This window comes from Dasypus novemcinctus, chromosome 18 (genome assembly GCF_030445035.2).
Source record: "Dasypus novemcinctus isolate mDasNov1 chromosome 18, mDasNov1.1.hap2, whole genome shotgun sequence".
Taxonomy (NCBI): domain Eukaryota; kingdom Metazoa; phylum Chordata; class Mammalia; order Cingulata; family Dasypodidae; genus Dasypus; species Dasypus novemcinctus.
The window spans coordinates 15,362,279-15,381,172 of NC_080690.1; the positions used below are offsets into that span (position 1 = coordinate 15,362,279).

Consider the following 18,894-nt stretch of genomic DNA (forward strand, 5'->3'; position numbering starts at 1 on the left):
TATTAGAAACTGTATGCCAACAAATCAGACAACCTAGATGAAACGGACAAATTCCTAGAAATGCAGAAAAACCTACTCTGACACTACAAGAATACAAGAACTTAACAAACCAATAACATTTAAAGAGATTGAGGGAAGCAGACTTGGCCCAATGGATAGGGCGTTCGCCTACCACATGGGAGGTCCTCCGTTCATACCCCGGGCTTCCTTGACCCATGTGGCCCATGCTCAGTGCTGATGCACACAAGGAGTGCTGTGCCACTCGGGTGTACCCTGTGTAGGGAAGCCCCATGCGCAAGGAGTGCACCCCATAAGGAGAGCTGCCCAGCGCAAAAGAAAGTACAGCCTGCCCAAGACTGGCGCCGCACACACACAGAGCTGACACAACAAGATGACGCAACAAAAAGAAACAGATTCCCGGTGCTGCTGATAAGGATGGAAGTGGTCACAGAAGGACACATAGCGAATGGACACAGAGAGCAGACACCTTGGGGGGGGGGCGGGGGAGAAATAAATAAAAAATAAATCTTTAAAAAATTAAAAAAATAAAGAGATTGAATCTGTCATCAAAAATCTCCCAGCAAATAAAAGTCCTGGCTTCATAGGTGAATTCTACCAAGCATTTCAAGAAGAATTTATAGGAAGTGGTTGTGGCTCAACCACTTGGGCACCCACCTACTACATGGGAGGTCCCAGGTTCAGGTACCAGTGCCGCCTAAAAGAAGATGAGCATATGCTGCTTCTTGCTACAACAGAGCTAGATAGACTCCACCCCTGCCTTAACAAGCAGAGGCCACAAGCAGCAGACACCACAGCCCATGGGGAGCAGATGTGGCTCAGTCTGTTGGGCAGTTGCCTCTCATGTGGGACATCCCAGGTTTGGTTTCCACCGGTGCCTCCTGGAGACGGTGAGCAAACAACAAGCGGACAGATGAGCAAACCATCTGGGGGAATGGGGAGATAATTAAAGTAAACTTAAAAAAGTAAATCTTAAAAAGAAAAAAAAAAAACCACCAATCCTGTTTAAACTCTTCCAAAAAATTGAAGAGGAGGGGAAATTACCCAACATGTTTTATGAAGCTAACATCACCCCAGTACCAAAGCCAGGTAAAGATACTACAAGAAAAGAAAATGGCAGATTAGTCTATCTAATGAGCACAGATGCAAAAATTCTCAACAAAATACTTGCAAATTGAATCCAACAAGCATATCAAAAGAATTATCACAACCAAGTGGAATTTATTCCTATTATGCAAGGCTGGTTCAACATAAGAAAATCAATCAATGTAATACACCACATTAACAAATTGAAGAGAAAAAAACCACATAATCATCTCAATCGACATAGGAAGGCTTTTGTCAAAATCTTGATAAAAACACTTCAAAAGATAGGAATGGAAGGAAAATTCTTCAATATGATAGGGCACATATGAAAGCCCAAGCCAACCTCATACTCAATGGGGAAAGTTTGAAAGCTTTCCCTTTAAGATCAGGAACAAGACAAGGATGGCCACTGTCAAGGATGGCCATTGTCACCATTGTTACTCAACATTGTTCTAGAAATTCTAGCTAGAGCAATTAGACAAGGAAAAAACGGCAAATAGGAAGAGAAGAAGTAAAGCTCTCACTATTTGCAGATGACATGATTCTATATTTAGAAAATCCTGACATGTCTACAAAGCTATTTGAGCTATGAGTTCAGCAAAGTGGCAGGATACAAGATTCACATGCAAAAATCAGTGATTTTTTTAACACTAGTATTTGAACAATCTGAAGAGGAAATCAGGAAAAAATTCCATTTACAATAGCAACAAAAAGACTCAACTATGTAACGATCAGTGTAACCAAAGAAGTACAGAATCTATATGCAGAAAACTACAAAACAATGCTAAAACAAACCAATGAAGACCTAAACAAATGGGGAGACATTCCATGTTCATGGATTGGAAGACTAAATATGAAAATGTCAATCGTACCCAAACCGATTTATAGATTCAATGTAAAACTGATCAAAATTACAACAGCTTATTTTACAGAAATAGAAAAGGCAATTACCAAACTTATTTGGAAGGGAAAGTGCACCCAAATAGCCAAAAGCATTCTAAAAAAGAAGAGCAACATGGGAGGAATTTCATTACCTGACCTTGCAACAAAATTACAAAGCTACAGTGGTCAGAACTGTATGGTACTGGTTTAAGGATAGACACAATGATCCAGTGGAATAGAACTGAGAGTTCAGAAATAACTTTCCTCTATGTCTAACTAGTTTTTGACAGACCTACGAAATCTGTGTCAAGGGGACAAAACAGTCTCTTCAACAAATGGTGCTGGGAGAACTGGATGTCTATAGCCAGAAGAAAGAACAGGACATCTATTTCACTCCCTTTACAAGAATCAACTCAAAATGGAGCAGACCTAAATATAAAAGCCAGGACCATAAAACTAGTAGAAGAAAATGTAGGGAAACATTTTAAAGAGTTTGTGGTAGGTAGTGGTTTCTTGGACCTTATACCCAAAGCATGCGGGACAAAAGGAAAAATAGATAAATGGGATGTCCTCAAAATCAAATTCTTGCACCTCAGAGGACTTTGTCAAAAGGGTGAAAGGCAGCCGACCGAATGGGAAAAAATATTTGGAAATCACATATCCGATAAGGGTTTAATATCCATCATATATAAAGAGATGTTACAACTCTACAAAAAACGATAAACGACCCAGTTGAAAAATAGCCAAAGACATGAATAGACATTTGTCCAAAGAAGAAATACAAATGGCAAAAAACACATGAAAAAATATTCAGCATCAATATCAGTTAGGGAAATGCAAATCAAAACTACAATGAGGGAAACGGACTTGGCCCAGTGGTTAGGGCGTCCGTCTACCACATGGGAGGTCCGCGGTTCAAACCCCGGGCTTCCTTGACCCGTGTGGAGCTGGCCCATGCGCAGTGCTGATGCGCGCAAGGAGTACCCTGCCACGCGGGGGTGTCCCCGGCGTACGGGAGCCCCACGTGCAAGGAGTGCGCCCGTAAGGAGAGCTGCCCAGCACGAAAGAAAGTGCAGCCTGCCCAGGAATGGCACCACCCACACTTCCTGTGCCGCTGACGACAACAGAAGCGGACAAAGAAACAAGACGCAGCAAATAGACACAGAGAACAGACAACCGGGGGGGGGGGGGGAATTAAATAAATAAATCTTAAAAAAAAAAAACTACAATGAGATAACATTTCACACCTATCAAAATAGCCACTATTAAAAAGATATAACTATAAGTGTTGGGTAGGATGTGGAGAGATAGGAATACTTATTCATTGTTGGTAGGAATGTAGAATGGTACAACCACCGTGGAGGACTGTTTGGCAGGTCCTAAAAATGTTGACTATAGATTTGTCATGTGGCCCTGCAATACTCCTGGGTATATACCCAAGAGAAATGAGAGGAGTGACATGAGCAGACATCTGCAAACTGATGATCATTGTGGTGTTATTCATGACTGCCAAAATTTAACAACCTAGGTGTCCTCAACTGATGAATGGTTAAATTGTCATGTATTCACACTATGGAATATTATAAATCTCTAAGAAGCAATGAAGTTGTAAAGCATATGACAACATGGATGAACCTGAAGGACATTATGTTCAGTGAAGCAAGCCAGACACAAAAAGACAAATACTCTATGATTATGTTACTGTGAACTAAATATATTGTGTAACATATTGTATGACTCCATTTACATAGAATGTAAATATAAATCAATTTATAAAGATGAACACAAAATTGTGATTTCACTAAAAGCATTGATTATACACTTTGGGTAGATTGTATGGTATATGAATATATCTCAATAAAACTGCTGAATAAATAAATAAATAACTGTAAGAATAGCCAGAAATTGCAGCAGTGTACAGCAGGCAAAACAGAGAGAGACTGAGAAGTGAAAATTTTTCTTGTCTGTCTCTTTTTTGTTTATTATTATCAAAATAATGAAAATGCTATAATAGTGACTGAGGTGAGGAATGCAAACCTATGAGATTATACCAAATACCATTGATTTACACTTAGGATGAATTGTATGCTTTATTAATATGTACCAATAAAATCGATTTGTTTAAAAAAAAAAAACAAAAGGAAAGTGAAAGACAACCTGCAGAACATATATCTGGTATGGGTTAAATATCCAGAGTATATGAAGAACTCCTACAACTAACCAAGAAATAAACACCAACAACCCAATTACAAAATGGGCCAGGAATTTGAGTAGGTAGAAGATATTCAAATGGCCAGTATGTGAAGTCATCCCCAGTCATTAGCCATTAAAGAAATGCATATTAAAACTAACTATAATGTGATACCGTTTCTTACCCACTAGGATGGCTATTACTAAAAAACTGAAAATAATTGGTAGGCATATAGAAAAATAGGACCCTTCATACATCATTGGTGGGAATGTAATGTGCTGCAGGGCCTTGGACAGGTATTCGTACACCGATATTCATTGGAGGATTATTCACAATTCTAAGTAACCCAAGTGTCCATCTGGAGATGAGTGGATAAACAAAATGTGGTCTATTCTTACAGTGGAATATTATTTGACTAAAAGAAGTTCTGGTACACACTACAACATGGATGAACCTTGAAAACTTCATGTTTAGTGAAAAAAGTCAGACATGAAAGAACAACCATTTGTATGATTTCTCTTCTATGAAATATTTAGAATAGATAAATTAAATTAATTGAGGAAGAAAGCAGAATAGTGGTTACCAGGTGTGAGGGAAGAAGAACCGAGGAGTTGTTGCTAAATGAGTATGAGATTTGGTATTTGCGATCAAAATAGCTTGGAAATAGATAGTAATGAAAGCTACACAGTGTTGTCAGTGTACATAATGTCAAAGAATTGTCCTCTTAAAATGGTCAAAATGATTTTTATGTATATTTTACCACTATTAAAAATAAATCATCTTAAAAAGTAATTTTTGTTTTGCTATCCTGTTACTAACTTTTCTGCACAGTTGCAAAATATTTTTCATTTTGGTTTCCTCATGTGAATTACCCTTGAGTAATAATATTTAAAAGTATAAAGTAGAGCTTCCAAATTGTTCTGTGAGCTCCCATTTGGATTCTGGTAAGATTTACTTTAGGGCAGGGGTTCTTAAACTTTTTTGTTCCACGGACCCCTTTGCCAGTCAGGTGAAAACCGTAGACCCCTTACTAAGTCCACATTATGCTGTATATTATTTAATAAATATATCACACCCGCATCAACACAATCCCCCAAGAATAATGTTTTTTTAAAAATTTCAATTCAAGCTCTCAGACCCCTGGTTAAGAACGCCTGCTTTAGGGGTACTGTGAAGAGGATAAAAATACTTTGGGTCAAGTTAATGTATTGGGATCCACCAGATATTTATGTGTTTGGAACTGAACTATTCACTGTAGAATTTCAGGCTTTCCCACCCATATACCCTTTAACTCTTGCCATACTAGTTTACCATGCAAGTGCTAAATTTTAACCAAACTCAAAGATAGGCATTTGGTAATAGCTGCAGTTGTTGATATACCTACAGATGTACTTGGCCTTGCATCTTTGTGCTTGTTTCAGAGGTATGTGTGAACAAGTGACTCACATCAGTGACTTTACAGCCCTCTTGCTGTGCTCTTTCCTCAGTGTAGAGAAGCCCTAACAACCCGCCAAAAGCTGATTGCCCAGGATTATAAAGTCAGTTATTCATTGGCCAAATCTTGTAAGAGTGACTTGAAGAAATACCGTTGCAATGTAGAAAATCTTCCTCGGTCCCGGGAAGCCAGGCTCTCCTACCTTCTAATGTGTCTGGAGTCAGCCGTGCACAGAGGTAAGAGTTAATTTCTTTTTATCCTTTTTACTCCTTTTTGGATTCATACTCTGAAGTTTCTTGTACCTATAAATATTAGTTTCCTCTCCTCTCTTTGCTCTTTGAGTACATCTGCCTTCTGATTCAGGAGGCTTTCTCTGAAAGCTCAAAACTAAAATCCTGGTATCCATAAACCTTGTTGAAGGTTAGGTCAGCAATTGCCAAATTTGCTTTTGTTTATATATCAGCTAATTTTTTATTTAAAGTACAATATAGTTCTCAAATCCAGTTACTTTTGATTTCAAAATGTATGTTGTGTAGCATTTTTAGGAAAGTCAAGGTAGCATGATGATGTAGCTCTTGGATTTTGAGTCAGAGAGACCTGGGCTCAAATTATGGCTTTATCACTAACTGGCTGGGTCAGTACTGTTTACATTTTTTAATTTCTCTAAGTCTCATTTTTCTTATGTGTAAAGCTGAAATAATATTAACTTTCAGAACATGTTTTTCTGGGGAACATAGCTCCAAACCACATGTTCCCCAGAAAAACATGTTCTGAAATTTAATCCATTCTTGCGGGTTAAAGATTAATCCTTGTAAATAAGACCTTGTGATGAGATTACTTGTTAAGGTGTGGCCTCCCTCCATCAGGACAGGTTTTCATCCTATTACTGGTATCCTTTATAAGTAGAATGAAATTCAGATGGAGAGAAAGCCACGGGGAGTAGGCAGAAGCTACAAGTTAGTTGGACCAGAAGAGAGAAGCCAGGGGGGCTACCATGTGCATTGCCATGTGACAGAAAAGGCCAAGGACCACGAATTGCCCACAGTCTCCTGGGAGAAAGCATTGCCTTATTGGCACTTTAATTTTGGACTCCTCCTAGTCTCAAAACCATGAGTCCATAAATTACCATTGTTTAAGCTAACCCATTGCATGGTATTTGCTTTAGCAGCCAAGAAAACTAAAACACCTCTGTTGAGTTGTTTTGAGGATTAAATGAGGTTATGTAGGTGTAATTCTTAGCATACAGTAATCATACAATAAGTGATAGGTACTATTATTATTAGAATATTGATGGTATTAAAAAAGTAAACCATATCTCTGTCCTGATCAGGATGGTAGAGTGAGGGAAGAGGACTTGGCTCAGTGGTTAGGGCGTCCATCTACCACATGGGAGGTCCGTGGTTCAAACCTGGGGCCTCCTTGACCTGTGTGGCGCTGGTCCACATGCAGTACTGATGGATGCAAGGAGTGCCCTGCCACGCAGGGGTGTCCCCCGCGCGCAAGGAGTGCGCCCCGTAAGGAGAGCCGCCCAGCGTGAAAGAGTGCAGCCTGCCCAAGAATAGCGCCGCCCACACGGAGAGCTGACACAACAAGATGACACAACAAAAAGAGACACAGATTCCTGTGCTCCTGACAACAACAGAAGCAGACAAAGAAGACGACGCAGCAAATAGACACAGAACAGACAACCGGGGTGGGGCGGGGGGCAGGGGGGAGAAATAAATAAATAAATAAATCTTTAAGAAAAAAGAAGATGGTGGAGTGAGATGCTTCAGGGCTCTCTACCCCCACAGAAGCTTTTTTTTTTTAAGATTTATTTATTTATTTCTCCCCCCACCCCACCCCCTTGTCTGTTCTCTGTGTCTGTTTGCTGTGTCTTGTTTCTTTGTCCGCTTCTGTAGTTGTCAGCAGCACGAGAATTTGTGTCTCTTTTTGTTGCGTCATCTTGTTGTGTCAGCTCTCCGTGTGTGTGGTGCCATTCTTAGGCAGGTTGCACTTTCTTTCACGCTGGGCGGCTCTCCTTATGGGGCGCACTCCTTGCGCGTGGACTCCCCTACATGGGGGACACCCCTGCGTGGCAGGGCACTCCTTGCACGCATCAGCACTGCGCAAGGGCCAGCTCCACACGGGCCAAGGAGACCCCAGGTTTAAACCATGGACCTCCCATGTGGTAGATGGACGCCCTAACCACTGGGCCAAGTCCGTTTCCGCCCCCACAGAAGCTTTAAACAACCAGCATGTACTGGCAGAAACCATCTTTCTCCAAGCTCCAGACAACAGTTAAAGGATTGCAATAACAGGGAAAGCACAGATCAAGAAAAAGGCTATTAAAATCAGTAGGATCTTGTGGTGTCCTGGCTGGCCCCTTCTCCAGTCTTCACCAGCTTGGCATGGAACCATCTCATGCTCCCAATGTGGATCCCTAGTTCGAGTTCTAGAGGAAGCAGAGTAACCTTCAGGTACATACTAGGAGCATATATGTGATGCAGTCTGTCTGTGGCCGGAGGGACTTGCTGTCCCAGAACTTACCTACATGTAGAAGGCAGCTCAGAGAGCTCTATAGAATTCTCTGGGAAAGCAGTCAAATTGTGCTGCCTCAGGCAAGGTATTACTGGTTGTACAACATACAGTACATTGCCTGGGACCTTGAAGAAACGATTTCCTAGAAAAAAGAAGGGACATCCCTATTTGGTAAATAGGGGATTTCCTATGGACAAACAGTCACGACCAAGAGAAGATAAAGGCAAAGAAAGGACCAGGGAGGCCCCTAATCTTTGGCCTGGAGCTACTGTCTAAACTCTTTGTATGGGTAAATTCTGAAAGAGAGCACTAACACACAGGTCAATCCGTGAAGACTAGGAAAGGTGTTTTCTTTGTTTTTTTTGGTTAGCTGCTGGCATTCAGGAAAAACTCTTTCATTACGCTAACTGGATACAAGCTTAAGGAACAGATACCTCAGAACCTAAATTCCAGCAATAATGCATTAAAATATCAAAATGTCTAGGATGAAGACAGTGGCCCAGGCAAAGGAGAAGACGAAAGCATTAGTAACCATCATTGAGATGGTTGAGACTTGGTACATTCCAGACTTTAAGTAAATAGTCCTAAATATGCTCAAAGAGCTAAGGGGGGAAAAGTACAAAGAACTAAAGGAAATCAGGATGAACACAAAGAATATCAGTAGAGAGATGGAAATTATGAAAAGGAATCAAAACAGAGCTAAAGACTACAGAAACAGAAACTTAAAATTCCCTAGAAGAAAATGGATATGGCTGAAGCAGTTGAGCACCCACCTCCACACAGGAGGTCCTAGGTTCAGTTCCCAGTGCCTCCTAAAGAAAACAAACAATGAGCAGATAATGAGCAAAAACAACAAGCAGGCAATGAGCAAAAACAAAAAAATGAGCAGACAACAAGCAAAACAACGAACAGACGGAGGATTCCCTAGAAAGGTTCAATGGCAGAAGGAAGAATCAGCATGAAGACAAAACAAGTGAAATCATTGATTTTGAGGAGCAGAAAGAGAAAAGAATGAAAAGCCAATGCAGCCTGAAAAACCTCTGGGACACAAACAGGCATACCAATATATGCATTGTGGGAATCCCACAAGGAGAAAAAAGACTGAAAGGAACAGAGAGAATATTCACAAACTCCTAACAAGATAAACCAAAATAAACCTAAACTGTGCTGTGTTATACTGAAATTGTCAAATGTCAAAGACAATGCATATGGGAACTCTGTATTTTCTGTAAATCTACAACTGAAATTTAAAAACAAATAGAAAGCCTAAAAAAAAAAAAGTGAGGTAGGGATTAAGGCATTCCCAGATAAACAAAAGCTGAGGAATGTCATCACCACTAGACCAGCTAGACAAGAAATGCTTCAGGTTGAAAGGAAAGGACCTTAGACGATTGATTGAACCCACAGGAAGAAATAAAGATCTCCAGTAAAGCTAATGACATGGGTAAATATAAATACTATTGTATTTGTGGTTTGTCACTGTTATTTTTACTTCCTACAGGATCTAAAAGGCAAATACACAAAATGTTATGATAAATCAGTGGTTTTGGGTTCATAATGAATAAGCATGTAATTTGTGATAAGAACTATATAAAGATTGGAGGAAGGAGGGGTAAAGGAACATAGTGAATGTATACTACTGAAATTAAGTTAGTATCAAAGTAAACAAGAGTGTTACAGATTTAGGATGTTAAATTTAAGCCCTGGTAACAGCAAAGAAAGTATCAGAGAATATGCAAACTTACAGAGACAGAAAGTAGAGTACAGGTTACCGGTGGTAGGGGACAGGGATGATGGGGAATATAGGATTTCTGTTTGGAGTGAAGGGAAAGTTCTAGTAATAAATGATGGTGAAGGTACTGCAACATTGTGCGTGTGATTAATTTCACTGAATGACTTGCTTGGGAGGGGTTGGGATGGAAAGATTTGTATTCCATATGTTTCCACAATTAATTAAAAAAAAAAACAAAACAGAAAAACTGAAGAGATATTGACAACTAAATGCAATACCTAATACTGGATGGGATCTAAGAATGGAGTAGAAAAGGATCAAAAGGACATTATTGGGACATCAAATATTGGAACATAGAATATAAGCTTTATATCAATGTTAAATTTGTTGAACTTGGTAACTACACTTACGGTGAATACATAAGTCAACATCCTTATTTGTAGAAAATGTACATGGAAGTATTAGGTGTTCAAGGAGTATTATGCATGCGTCCTCTTGGATGGATGGAAGAATGGATGGATAAATGGGTGGTAGGTAGATGATGTATAGATAAATGGGTGGATGGAGTGAAGGATGGATGGATAGATGATGAATAGGTAAGTAGATAGGTGGATGGGAAGGGAGAGAGGAAGGAAGGAAGGAACTGCAAAGGTGGCAAAATGTTAAAATGATGAATCTGGGGGATGGAGGTATGTTGGGGTTCTCTGTATAGGGTTTGTATTATTTTTGCAACTGTCCTGTTTGAAGTTATTTCAAAATAAAAAATAAAAAAAATAGGCAGAAAGTTTTCTCAGCATTCATTTGGGGTTTGTATCATACTTGGAATTTCAATACATCAGAGTCAGACTGCATTACTGAAATTTCCACTTATGAAGTGGCCTTTATTGGGAACACTGCCTCTTGCAGCCTCAGATCAAAAGAAAGGTAATTTCATACCATGGACTGTAGTTAGTTATATTCCCAACAGTATCAGTGGTATCCCATACATATGATATATGGGAATTCTGCACATTATGCATCATTTTATAAGCTCATAACTTCTCAAATAAGTAAATTTAAAAAGTAAAACAACTAACTAAATAAAAGTAAACAGTAATGAAGGAAGAATTTCCCCCATAGATCCACCAAAAGTCAGCCTCTGACAGAGAAACCAAGAAGGATATGTAGCTAGAACATCAGGCTTGTATTTCTTAATATTGGCTGCAGGCTTTAAAGATGATACTTGCTTACTCTTATTGAATAAATGGTGCTGGGACAATTGGTTAGTGATTTAAAAATTAAGCAAAAAAATTCAAACATTAAATAAAACTCAGAACTTGTAATTTTTTTTTCCTCACTGAATAGAGAAAGGCTCCTCCTAAGCTTAAAAAGCAATGAAGTAGCAAAGACAATGCATGATCTTGGATTGAGTATCAAATAAAGGATATTTTAGAGCCAAGAGGAGAATTTTATTTATAGTCTGGGTGTTCAGAAAAAGTTTCTTGAAATGGAAAGGTGGAGATTGTTGACTGGTAAATACATTTTTTTAGGCAGTACTGGGGATTGAACTCAGGACCTTGTACATGGGAAGCAGGCATGTAACCACTGAGCTACATCCACTCCCCAAAGAGAGTTGGTTTTTTCATTTGTTTATTTGTTTTTGTTTTTAGGAGGTACTGGTGAATGAACCTGGGAGGTAAATACGTATTATAAAACAATATGCATAATATAATCTCATTTGGTTTTTTAAAAAATAGAGAACAAATGTCCTTAATCTCCTAATTAATAAGAAACACAAGAAGACTCAAAAGATATGAACAGATAGCTCAGAAAATATATACAGATGGCTAATAGTAAAAAGATTGGCCATATACTGAGTGTTATCAAGGATGTGAGGGACTGGAATTAGCATACACTGCTCATGGAAAATTTTTTTTTTTTAAAGAGGAAATTCATATAGTTTATAATGGACCCAAAGTCTTAGAATAGGGATAAGGAAACATTGATACAACAGTAAACATAGACATACATATACATTATTTTATGCATGGCTTCTTACATCTTCCTCTCCTGGCTCCACAGAACACCCATGTTAGAGGGTTCTAGTAGATTCCAGCTATAGAGTTCTCTACTACTCAGAAAATATAGGCTAGCAAGACAGCATCTCTCTTTTCTCCTACATGGTTTGAACAGTGAAATCTTTACAAGCTAACATGTCAGATACCAGTGATCACACCAGAGAAGGTACAGGAGGCATTCGCAGACTTAACTGTAAATCTGATCTTAACTGATGGTAGGGCTGTTTTCATCACCTCCACATACACCCTCACACGTCCAGAATGAGCTGGTTCAGCTGGGTCACAGACAGAGCCTACCATGGTAATATATCTTGGAGATTTCAGCCATAAGAGGCTGTGCACCATAGTCTTTTGGGACTTTGTCTCTGTGTAGAAGGCTCTTCTGTCATCAGGCTGAGCTGGAAACTTACTCATTTAGAGGTGAGAAGGCGAGGCATGACGAGGTCAGACTGGAGGAAGAAGCTGTCAGGAAAACATTTTCCCCTCAAAATATTTCACATAGCATTCAAGCAGATTCCTCACAGGGAATTTCTGTTGGTGTTTCTGGAGTGATGTTTTAATAATATGCTCTTTAAATGTTCCTGGGCTTATGATTGGCCAGTAAGCTACACAGGTGGGGATGCATGTGAAAGACAAGTTTCCTATGCAGGAACCCAGAATGCTGCTCTTAGGGGCAATTACACATCCACCTTGAAAAACTGCTTGCCAGTTGCCTCTAGTAGTAAACATACATCTACCACATGACCCAGGCATTCCAATCCTAGGTGTTTACCCAAGAGAAATTTATACACATGAACCCATACCACATATACCTCAGTAAAGCTGCTTTTTGAAAATCGATGGAGTTTTCTCAGCATTTACAGCTCAATGTACAGGGGGAGACGTGGGCTATAGTGGATATTTGAAGTGCAGTCTTTTCCACATGCTTTAATCTCTGGGCCAGTAGATTGTTCTTCAATTTTCATTTTAAACCTTACTGATAAGATTTCAAATGACAAAGCATTTGCATTTTTAGTTCAGTAGTATAAAAATCTGTATAATGTAAAACACTGATAGGAAAACCCTAGTCTCTGAAGTCTAAGCCCATTTTATACTAAAAAGCTTTTGCCAAGTTCCAGGCTTGTCAGTCTAGATAATAACATGACTGGTTTATTCTAATTCAGGCAGAAACATGTTCTTCCTTTTTTTTTTTTTCATCTTCATAAATTGATTTATGTTTGTAGTTTATAAAAATGAAACCATACAATATTTAGTACTTTGTGTCTGGTTTTTTTCACTTAGCATAATTTTTTGGTCTCATTAACATTTTGTAGTATTAACATATATTTGTTCAGAGAAACGTACATTTTTTAAAATTTATTTTTATTTATCTCCCCCCCTTGATGCTTACACTTGTTTTCTGCTTTCTGTGTCTACTCGCTGTGCACTCTTCTGTGTCTGCTTGTCTTCTCTCCTCATCTTCTCTTTAGGAGGTACTGGGAACCAATCCCAGGACCTTCCGACGTGGGAGAGAGGCACTCAATAGCTTGAGCCACCTCAGCTCCCATTATATTGTGTCTCTCATTATCTCTCCTCTGTGTCTGTTTTTGGTTGTGTCATCTTGTTGCATCAGCAATCATGTGGGCCGACTCGCCTTCACCAGGAGGTCCAAGGAATCAAACCCTGGACCTCCCATATGGTAGATGGGAGCCCAATTGCTTGAACCACTTTTGCTTCCTGAAACATATGCTTTTAATATGTGATTTCTGATCCTTACTTATGTCCTAACATAGGGCGACAAGTGAGCAGTGAATGCCAGGGAGAGATGTTAGATTACCGACGCATGTTGATGGAAGACTTTTCTCTGAGTCCTGAGATCATCCTGAGCTGTCGGGGAGAAATCGAACACCACTGTTCCGGATTGCATAGAAAAGGGCGAACCCTGCACTGTCTCATGAAAGTAGTTCGGGGAGAGAAGGGGAACCTTGGAATGAATTGCCAGCAGGCGGTAAGGAAATATTTTGTACTGCCATTCTGAATGTCACATTTTATCAGCTGAAGAGCTTCCAAATGCTGGGTCCACACTTGCTTTTTTTTTTTACATTCTCGCCACCCCCTACCTGCGCTCACTGTCTGCTCTCTGCGTCCATTCCCTGTATGTTCTGTGTATACTTGTCTTTTCTTCTCATCTTCTCTTTAGGAGGAACCCGGAACTGATCCTGGGACCTTCAGCATGGGAGAGAGGCACTCTGTGGTTTGAGCCACCTCAGCTCCCTGGTTTGTTGTGTCTGCTGTGTCCCTTTTTGTTGCATCATTTTGTTGCATCAGCTCACAGTGTGGGCCAGCTCTCCGTGGTGCAGGCTAGTTCATCTTCACCAGGAGGCCCCAGGAACCAAACCCAGGATCCCCCATATGGTAGATGGGAGCCCAATCATTTGAGCCACATCTACTTCCCCACACTTGCTTTTCTGGGACCTTTGGGATGTGAAGGTGAATGTGAGATCTAAGAACCAGTCATGGAATATTGTTTGTTCAGGTATAGTAAGAATGTGGCATTTGCCACAGAGCAACAGTTTACACTCATAATCATTAGAAGAGTTATATACATAAAGAGATAGATAAAATGCATTATTTGTTAGAGTTTCTCAGAAAAGGGTAACTTGCTAGATTGGATTTAAAACTCAAAGATAGTGGGGGGAAAAATAAAGATAGTGGGAAAAAATTAGTGTATTTTGCTTGGAAAGATAAAATTATTCTTGATCCAGGGTTTGTAGACAATTGAATACCTACAGATCAGGTACTTAATTATAATGTTAACAAAGTATTATAGGCATAATTCATCTGTTTCATTATCATTGTCCATGTGTATTACTTTTTACTGGGTAAGAGTCTTAAAACAGTTTAAAATACCAAATGCAACAGTGATACCCTGTGAAATGAACTTTCCTTTAAGAAGCACAAAGATATTTTTATATCCTAAATTAGAAAGTTGAGGTTTTCTCCTCAGCTCTCCTAGGTCAAAGATGATTGCCCAGGCTATTCTGTAGACTAGACATTTCTCTGAAGGTGTCAGGGGCTATGATAGATGTATAATCATATAGCAATTCATATTGTCAGTGTTTATTCCTCACACTGCTGTCACTGAATTCAGGAGTAACAATGATCCCCTGAGCTATTAGCCTACAGGACTCTATAGGATATTCATTTTCTTCTTTTAATAGCTGCAGTCTCATCATTCATACTGAAATCTCAAAGTTTGCCTATCCTTCACGTATATTTAACGTTCACAGTTCTTGCTTTTTATAAATCCTAGATGCCCACGATACCTATAACTTCCCTCAGAAAAGTTGTAAACATATTGGTCTTTGTCAGCAAATATTGTAACTAAAATTGTTACTATTTTGACAGTAAGATTCCTACAAACTAACCATAACATTTTATAGCATCCCTAACTTGCCACCAAGATCAGTGTAAATAACTTCTTCCCCAGAATATTGGAGAATTTCCAGCTTCTCTCTTCTTGATTATTAACTTCCTTTAGAATAGATAAAATCTGGGGGTTTGCTTTTTTTTAAAACCTTCATTTCCCTTCCCCCCCCCCCATTTGCTATCCTTTATTAAAGGGTCCCATACTCGCATGGGACTCCAGCCAAACCAGACAAGTCCCCCCAGAATATAGCAGGAGGCCTGGAAGAGGAGTGGAATGATTTATGATTCCATCACTCTTTCCTGGAAGCAGAAATCTACCAGAGCCAAACAGGCAGAGCAAGGGAAGAAAATCTGCCTCCCTTAATTCTCTCTCCTTGGTTCCCTGCTTCATTTCCTTTTGATCTGTGTTTTGTGATAATTACATCATGGAGTCAGTGCTTTCCAAGGAGCACCTGTGAGATTGTGGGTCAAATAAATGTGAATGAGAGGTTAAATCAGTGGCACAAAAAAGACTCCAGTTTTTTAACTTGGGCAAAAGAAACTCAGAGCAGTAAGAATTCTAGTTTTCAAATTTACTTTGTTATTTTAGATACCCCACCCCAAACACCATCTGCTGGCCATCTGTAAAAATAAGGATCTTTTCAGTCTGTGAAATGATCTGCAGTTTGTACAACCTTTTCCTATATAGTATTATTTCTTAAAATTCTCTGCATTTAAACTGAAACTTCGAGGTTAATTAGCTTTTCCATGTTTTCAAAATTACTATCAGCTAGAGCCAAAACTATTAATAGAACTCAGATCTGGGAAGTGGACTTGGCCCAATGGATAGGGCGTCCGCCTACCACATGTGAGGTCCATGGTTCAAACCCCAGGCCTCCTTGACCCATGTGGAGCTGGCCCATGCGCAATGCTAATGCACTCAAGGAGTGCTGTGCCACGCAGGGGTGTCCCCGCTTAGCGGAGCCCCATGCGCAAGGAGTGCACCCCGTAAGGAGAGCCACCCAGCGCGAAAGAAAGTGCAGCCTGCCCAAGAATGGCGTCGCACACACAGAGAGCTGACACAACGAGATGATGCAACAAAAAGAAACACAGATTCCCACTGCTGCTGATAAGGGTAGAAGTGGTCACAGAAGAACACACAGTGAATGGACACAGAGCCGACAACTGGGGGCTGGAGAGGAAGGGGAGAGAAATAAATAAATAAATCTTAAAAAAAAAAGAACTCAGATCTGATCCTTAATTTAGAGCTTTTTCCTGTATCCCTACTGCCCTTTATTTTTTTTAAAGATTTATTTCTCTTGCCCCCCTCTTCCTGCCCCTTTCTCTGTGTCCATTCGCTGTGTGTTCTTCTGTGTCGGCTTATATTCTTATCAGGCTGCACTGGGGATCTGTGTCTCTTTTTGCTGCATCAGCTCTCCCTGTGTGTGGCACCACTCCTGGGTGGGGTACGGTTTCGGGTTTCGCTCCTGGGCGGCTCTTCTTGCACAGGGGCCACTCCTAGCACATGGGGCACCCTTACATGGGATATCCCTGTGTGGGCCGGCACTCCCTGTGCACGGCAGTACTGCATGTGGGCCAGCTTACCACACGAGCCAGGAGGCCCTGGGTATTGAACCCTTGGACCTCCTATATGGTAGGTGGATGCTCTGTTTAGCCATATCTGCTTCCCCCTACTGCCTTTTCCTCAAAGACAAGAAATAAGAATCTGAAGTAATTAATTGTTCTTATGCCTTTCCTTTGTTTATGACAAGGCATGGACCAAGCAAAAGTAAATGTTAAATAATATAATATCATTTTCAGCTGCTCTAGTATTTTTCTCTATACTTACAGTTGATACTGAGCCAAAATCAGGTTCTTTTTCTCCCAGTGCACTTTGAAGAACAATTCCTAAGACACGAGGTCTAGCAGTTTGATATTATTGATGAATTCCAAAATGAAATATTGGATTATGTTTGTAAACTGATCTTTTTCATCTGGGCATATTAGATTATATTGGATTCAGAGGTTTACTTGATTAAGTAATTATGTAAACCTCTTGTGCCAGTAAGGTGTTGAGTCCCTACCCTTTGGTAGGTGGGGCTCACAGGTAAAAGGCATGACAAAGGACAGAGTTGAAGGTTCTTAATGTTGGAGTTTTGATGTTGGACTTTGATGCTAAAGTCTTAAGCTGGAGCCCCAGGAAGTAAGCTCACAGAGGAAAGAGAAGCAAGACCCTGGAAGGGAGCAAGCCAGGAACCCTGAACCCTCATAGATGTCGGCAGCCATCTTGCTCCAACATGTGAAAATAAACTTTGGTGAGGGAAATAACTTATGCTTTATGGCCTGGTTATCTGTAAGCTCCTTCCCCAAATAAATACCCTTTATAAAAACCAACCAATTTCTGGTGTTCTGCATCAGCACCCCTTTGGAGGACTAATATACTAGGGTTTCAAAGAGTGAGTTTATTTGTGCAAGCAAAGGAAACAGTGGCCTAGTGACCCAAAATTGCTTCCCAGATTTGCAGAAATTCTAATATTTTATAACATCAGAATGATTATGAGTAATTGGGGTGGAGTTGGCACAGGTTTCTTCATTAATAAACATTAAGGGACTGAACAAAATGGGGGGTGGGCACAAAACTAGGTTGAGTCTCAAGTTCTAGTATAGGAGACTACAGAGCAAAGGTTAGTTACAAAATTTTTAATGTGGATATTAACAAGAGGAGGGTGGGGTTGTTACCATCACAAAAGTAAGTGTACACAAGGGTGAATCTGGTTTTGGAATAACCATAAACAAGGGTAAGACCAGTCTAGCTAGATTCAGATTTTAACCTTTGGCTACTTTATAATATAAAGGCATCTATATTATAATTTAGTAATCATAATTATTTCTTCTTTTTTTTTTTTGTAAGGCCAGGTTAGATTTAATATAATTAATTATAAGAAATAGTATAGGGAAACGGACTTTGGCCCAGTGGTTAGGGCGTCCGTCTACCACATGGGAGGTCCGCGGTTCAAACCCCGGGCCTCCTTGACCCATGTGGAGCTGGCCATGCGCAGTGCTGATGCGCGCAAGGAGTGCCTGCCATGCAGGGGTGTCCCCCGCGTGGGGGAGCCCCACGCGCAAGGAGTGCGCCCGTGAGGAAAGCCGCCCAGTGTGAAAAGAAAGTGCAGCCTGCCCAGGAATGGCGCCGCCCACACTTCCCGTGCCGCTGACGACAACAGAAGTGGACAAAGAAACAAGACGCAGCAAACAGACACCAAGAACAGACAACCAGGGGAGGGGGGGGAATTAAATAAATAAATAAATCTTTAAAAAAAAAAAAAAAAAAGAAATAGTATAGCAGCAAACATTTGTAAATATAAATAATAATTCTAAAATAATATAAATTATAACATAATTCTGATTTTTACATTACACCTGACTATTGGAAATAATAATCTCTAAGAATGAAATAAGTTATTGGTTTAGTTATTTAATTTCTATTTAGACCATAAGTTTTTCCAGATAATCAAATTCCTATTTGGGAATTCTTCACATCTTATTGGAATGAATTACTACAGATAACATGCCAACTCACAATTTT

The 18,894-nt window shown here is 39.9% G+C and overlaps 1 protein-coding gene across 1 annotated transcript in view; it reads left to right on the plus strand.

Annotated features, from left to right (window-relative positions):
- Window positions 1–18,894, plus strand: part of GLG1 (golgi glycoprotein 1) — a 167,601-nt gene that overhangs the window by 108,698 nt on the left and 40,009 nt on the right. The window contains exons 7-8 of the mRNA XM_071209077.1: window positions 5,665–5,848; window positions 13,694–13,908. Coding sequence (XP_071065178.1) covers window positions 5,665–5,848; window positions 13,694–13,908 — 399 coding nt within the window. The remainder of the gene's footprint in view (window positions 1–5,664; window positions 5,849–13,693; window positions 13,909–18,894) is intronic.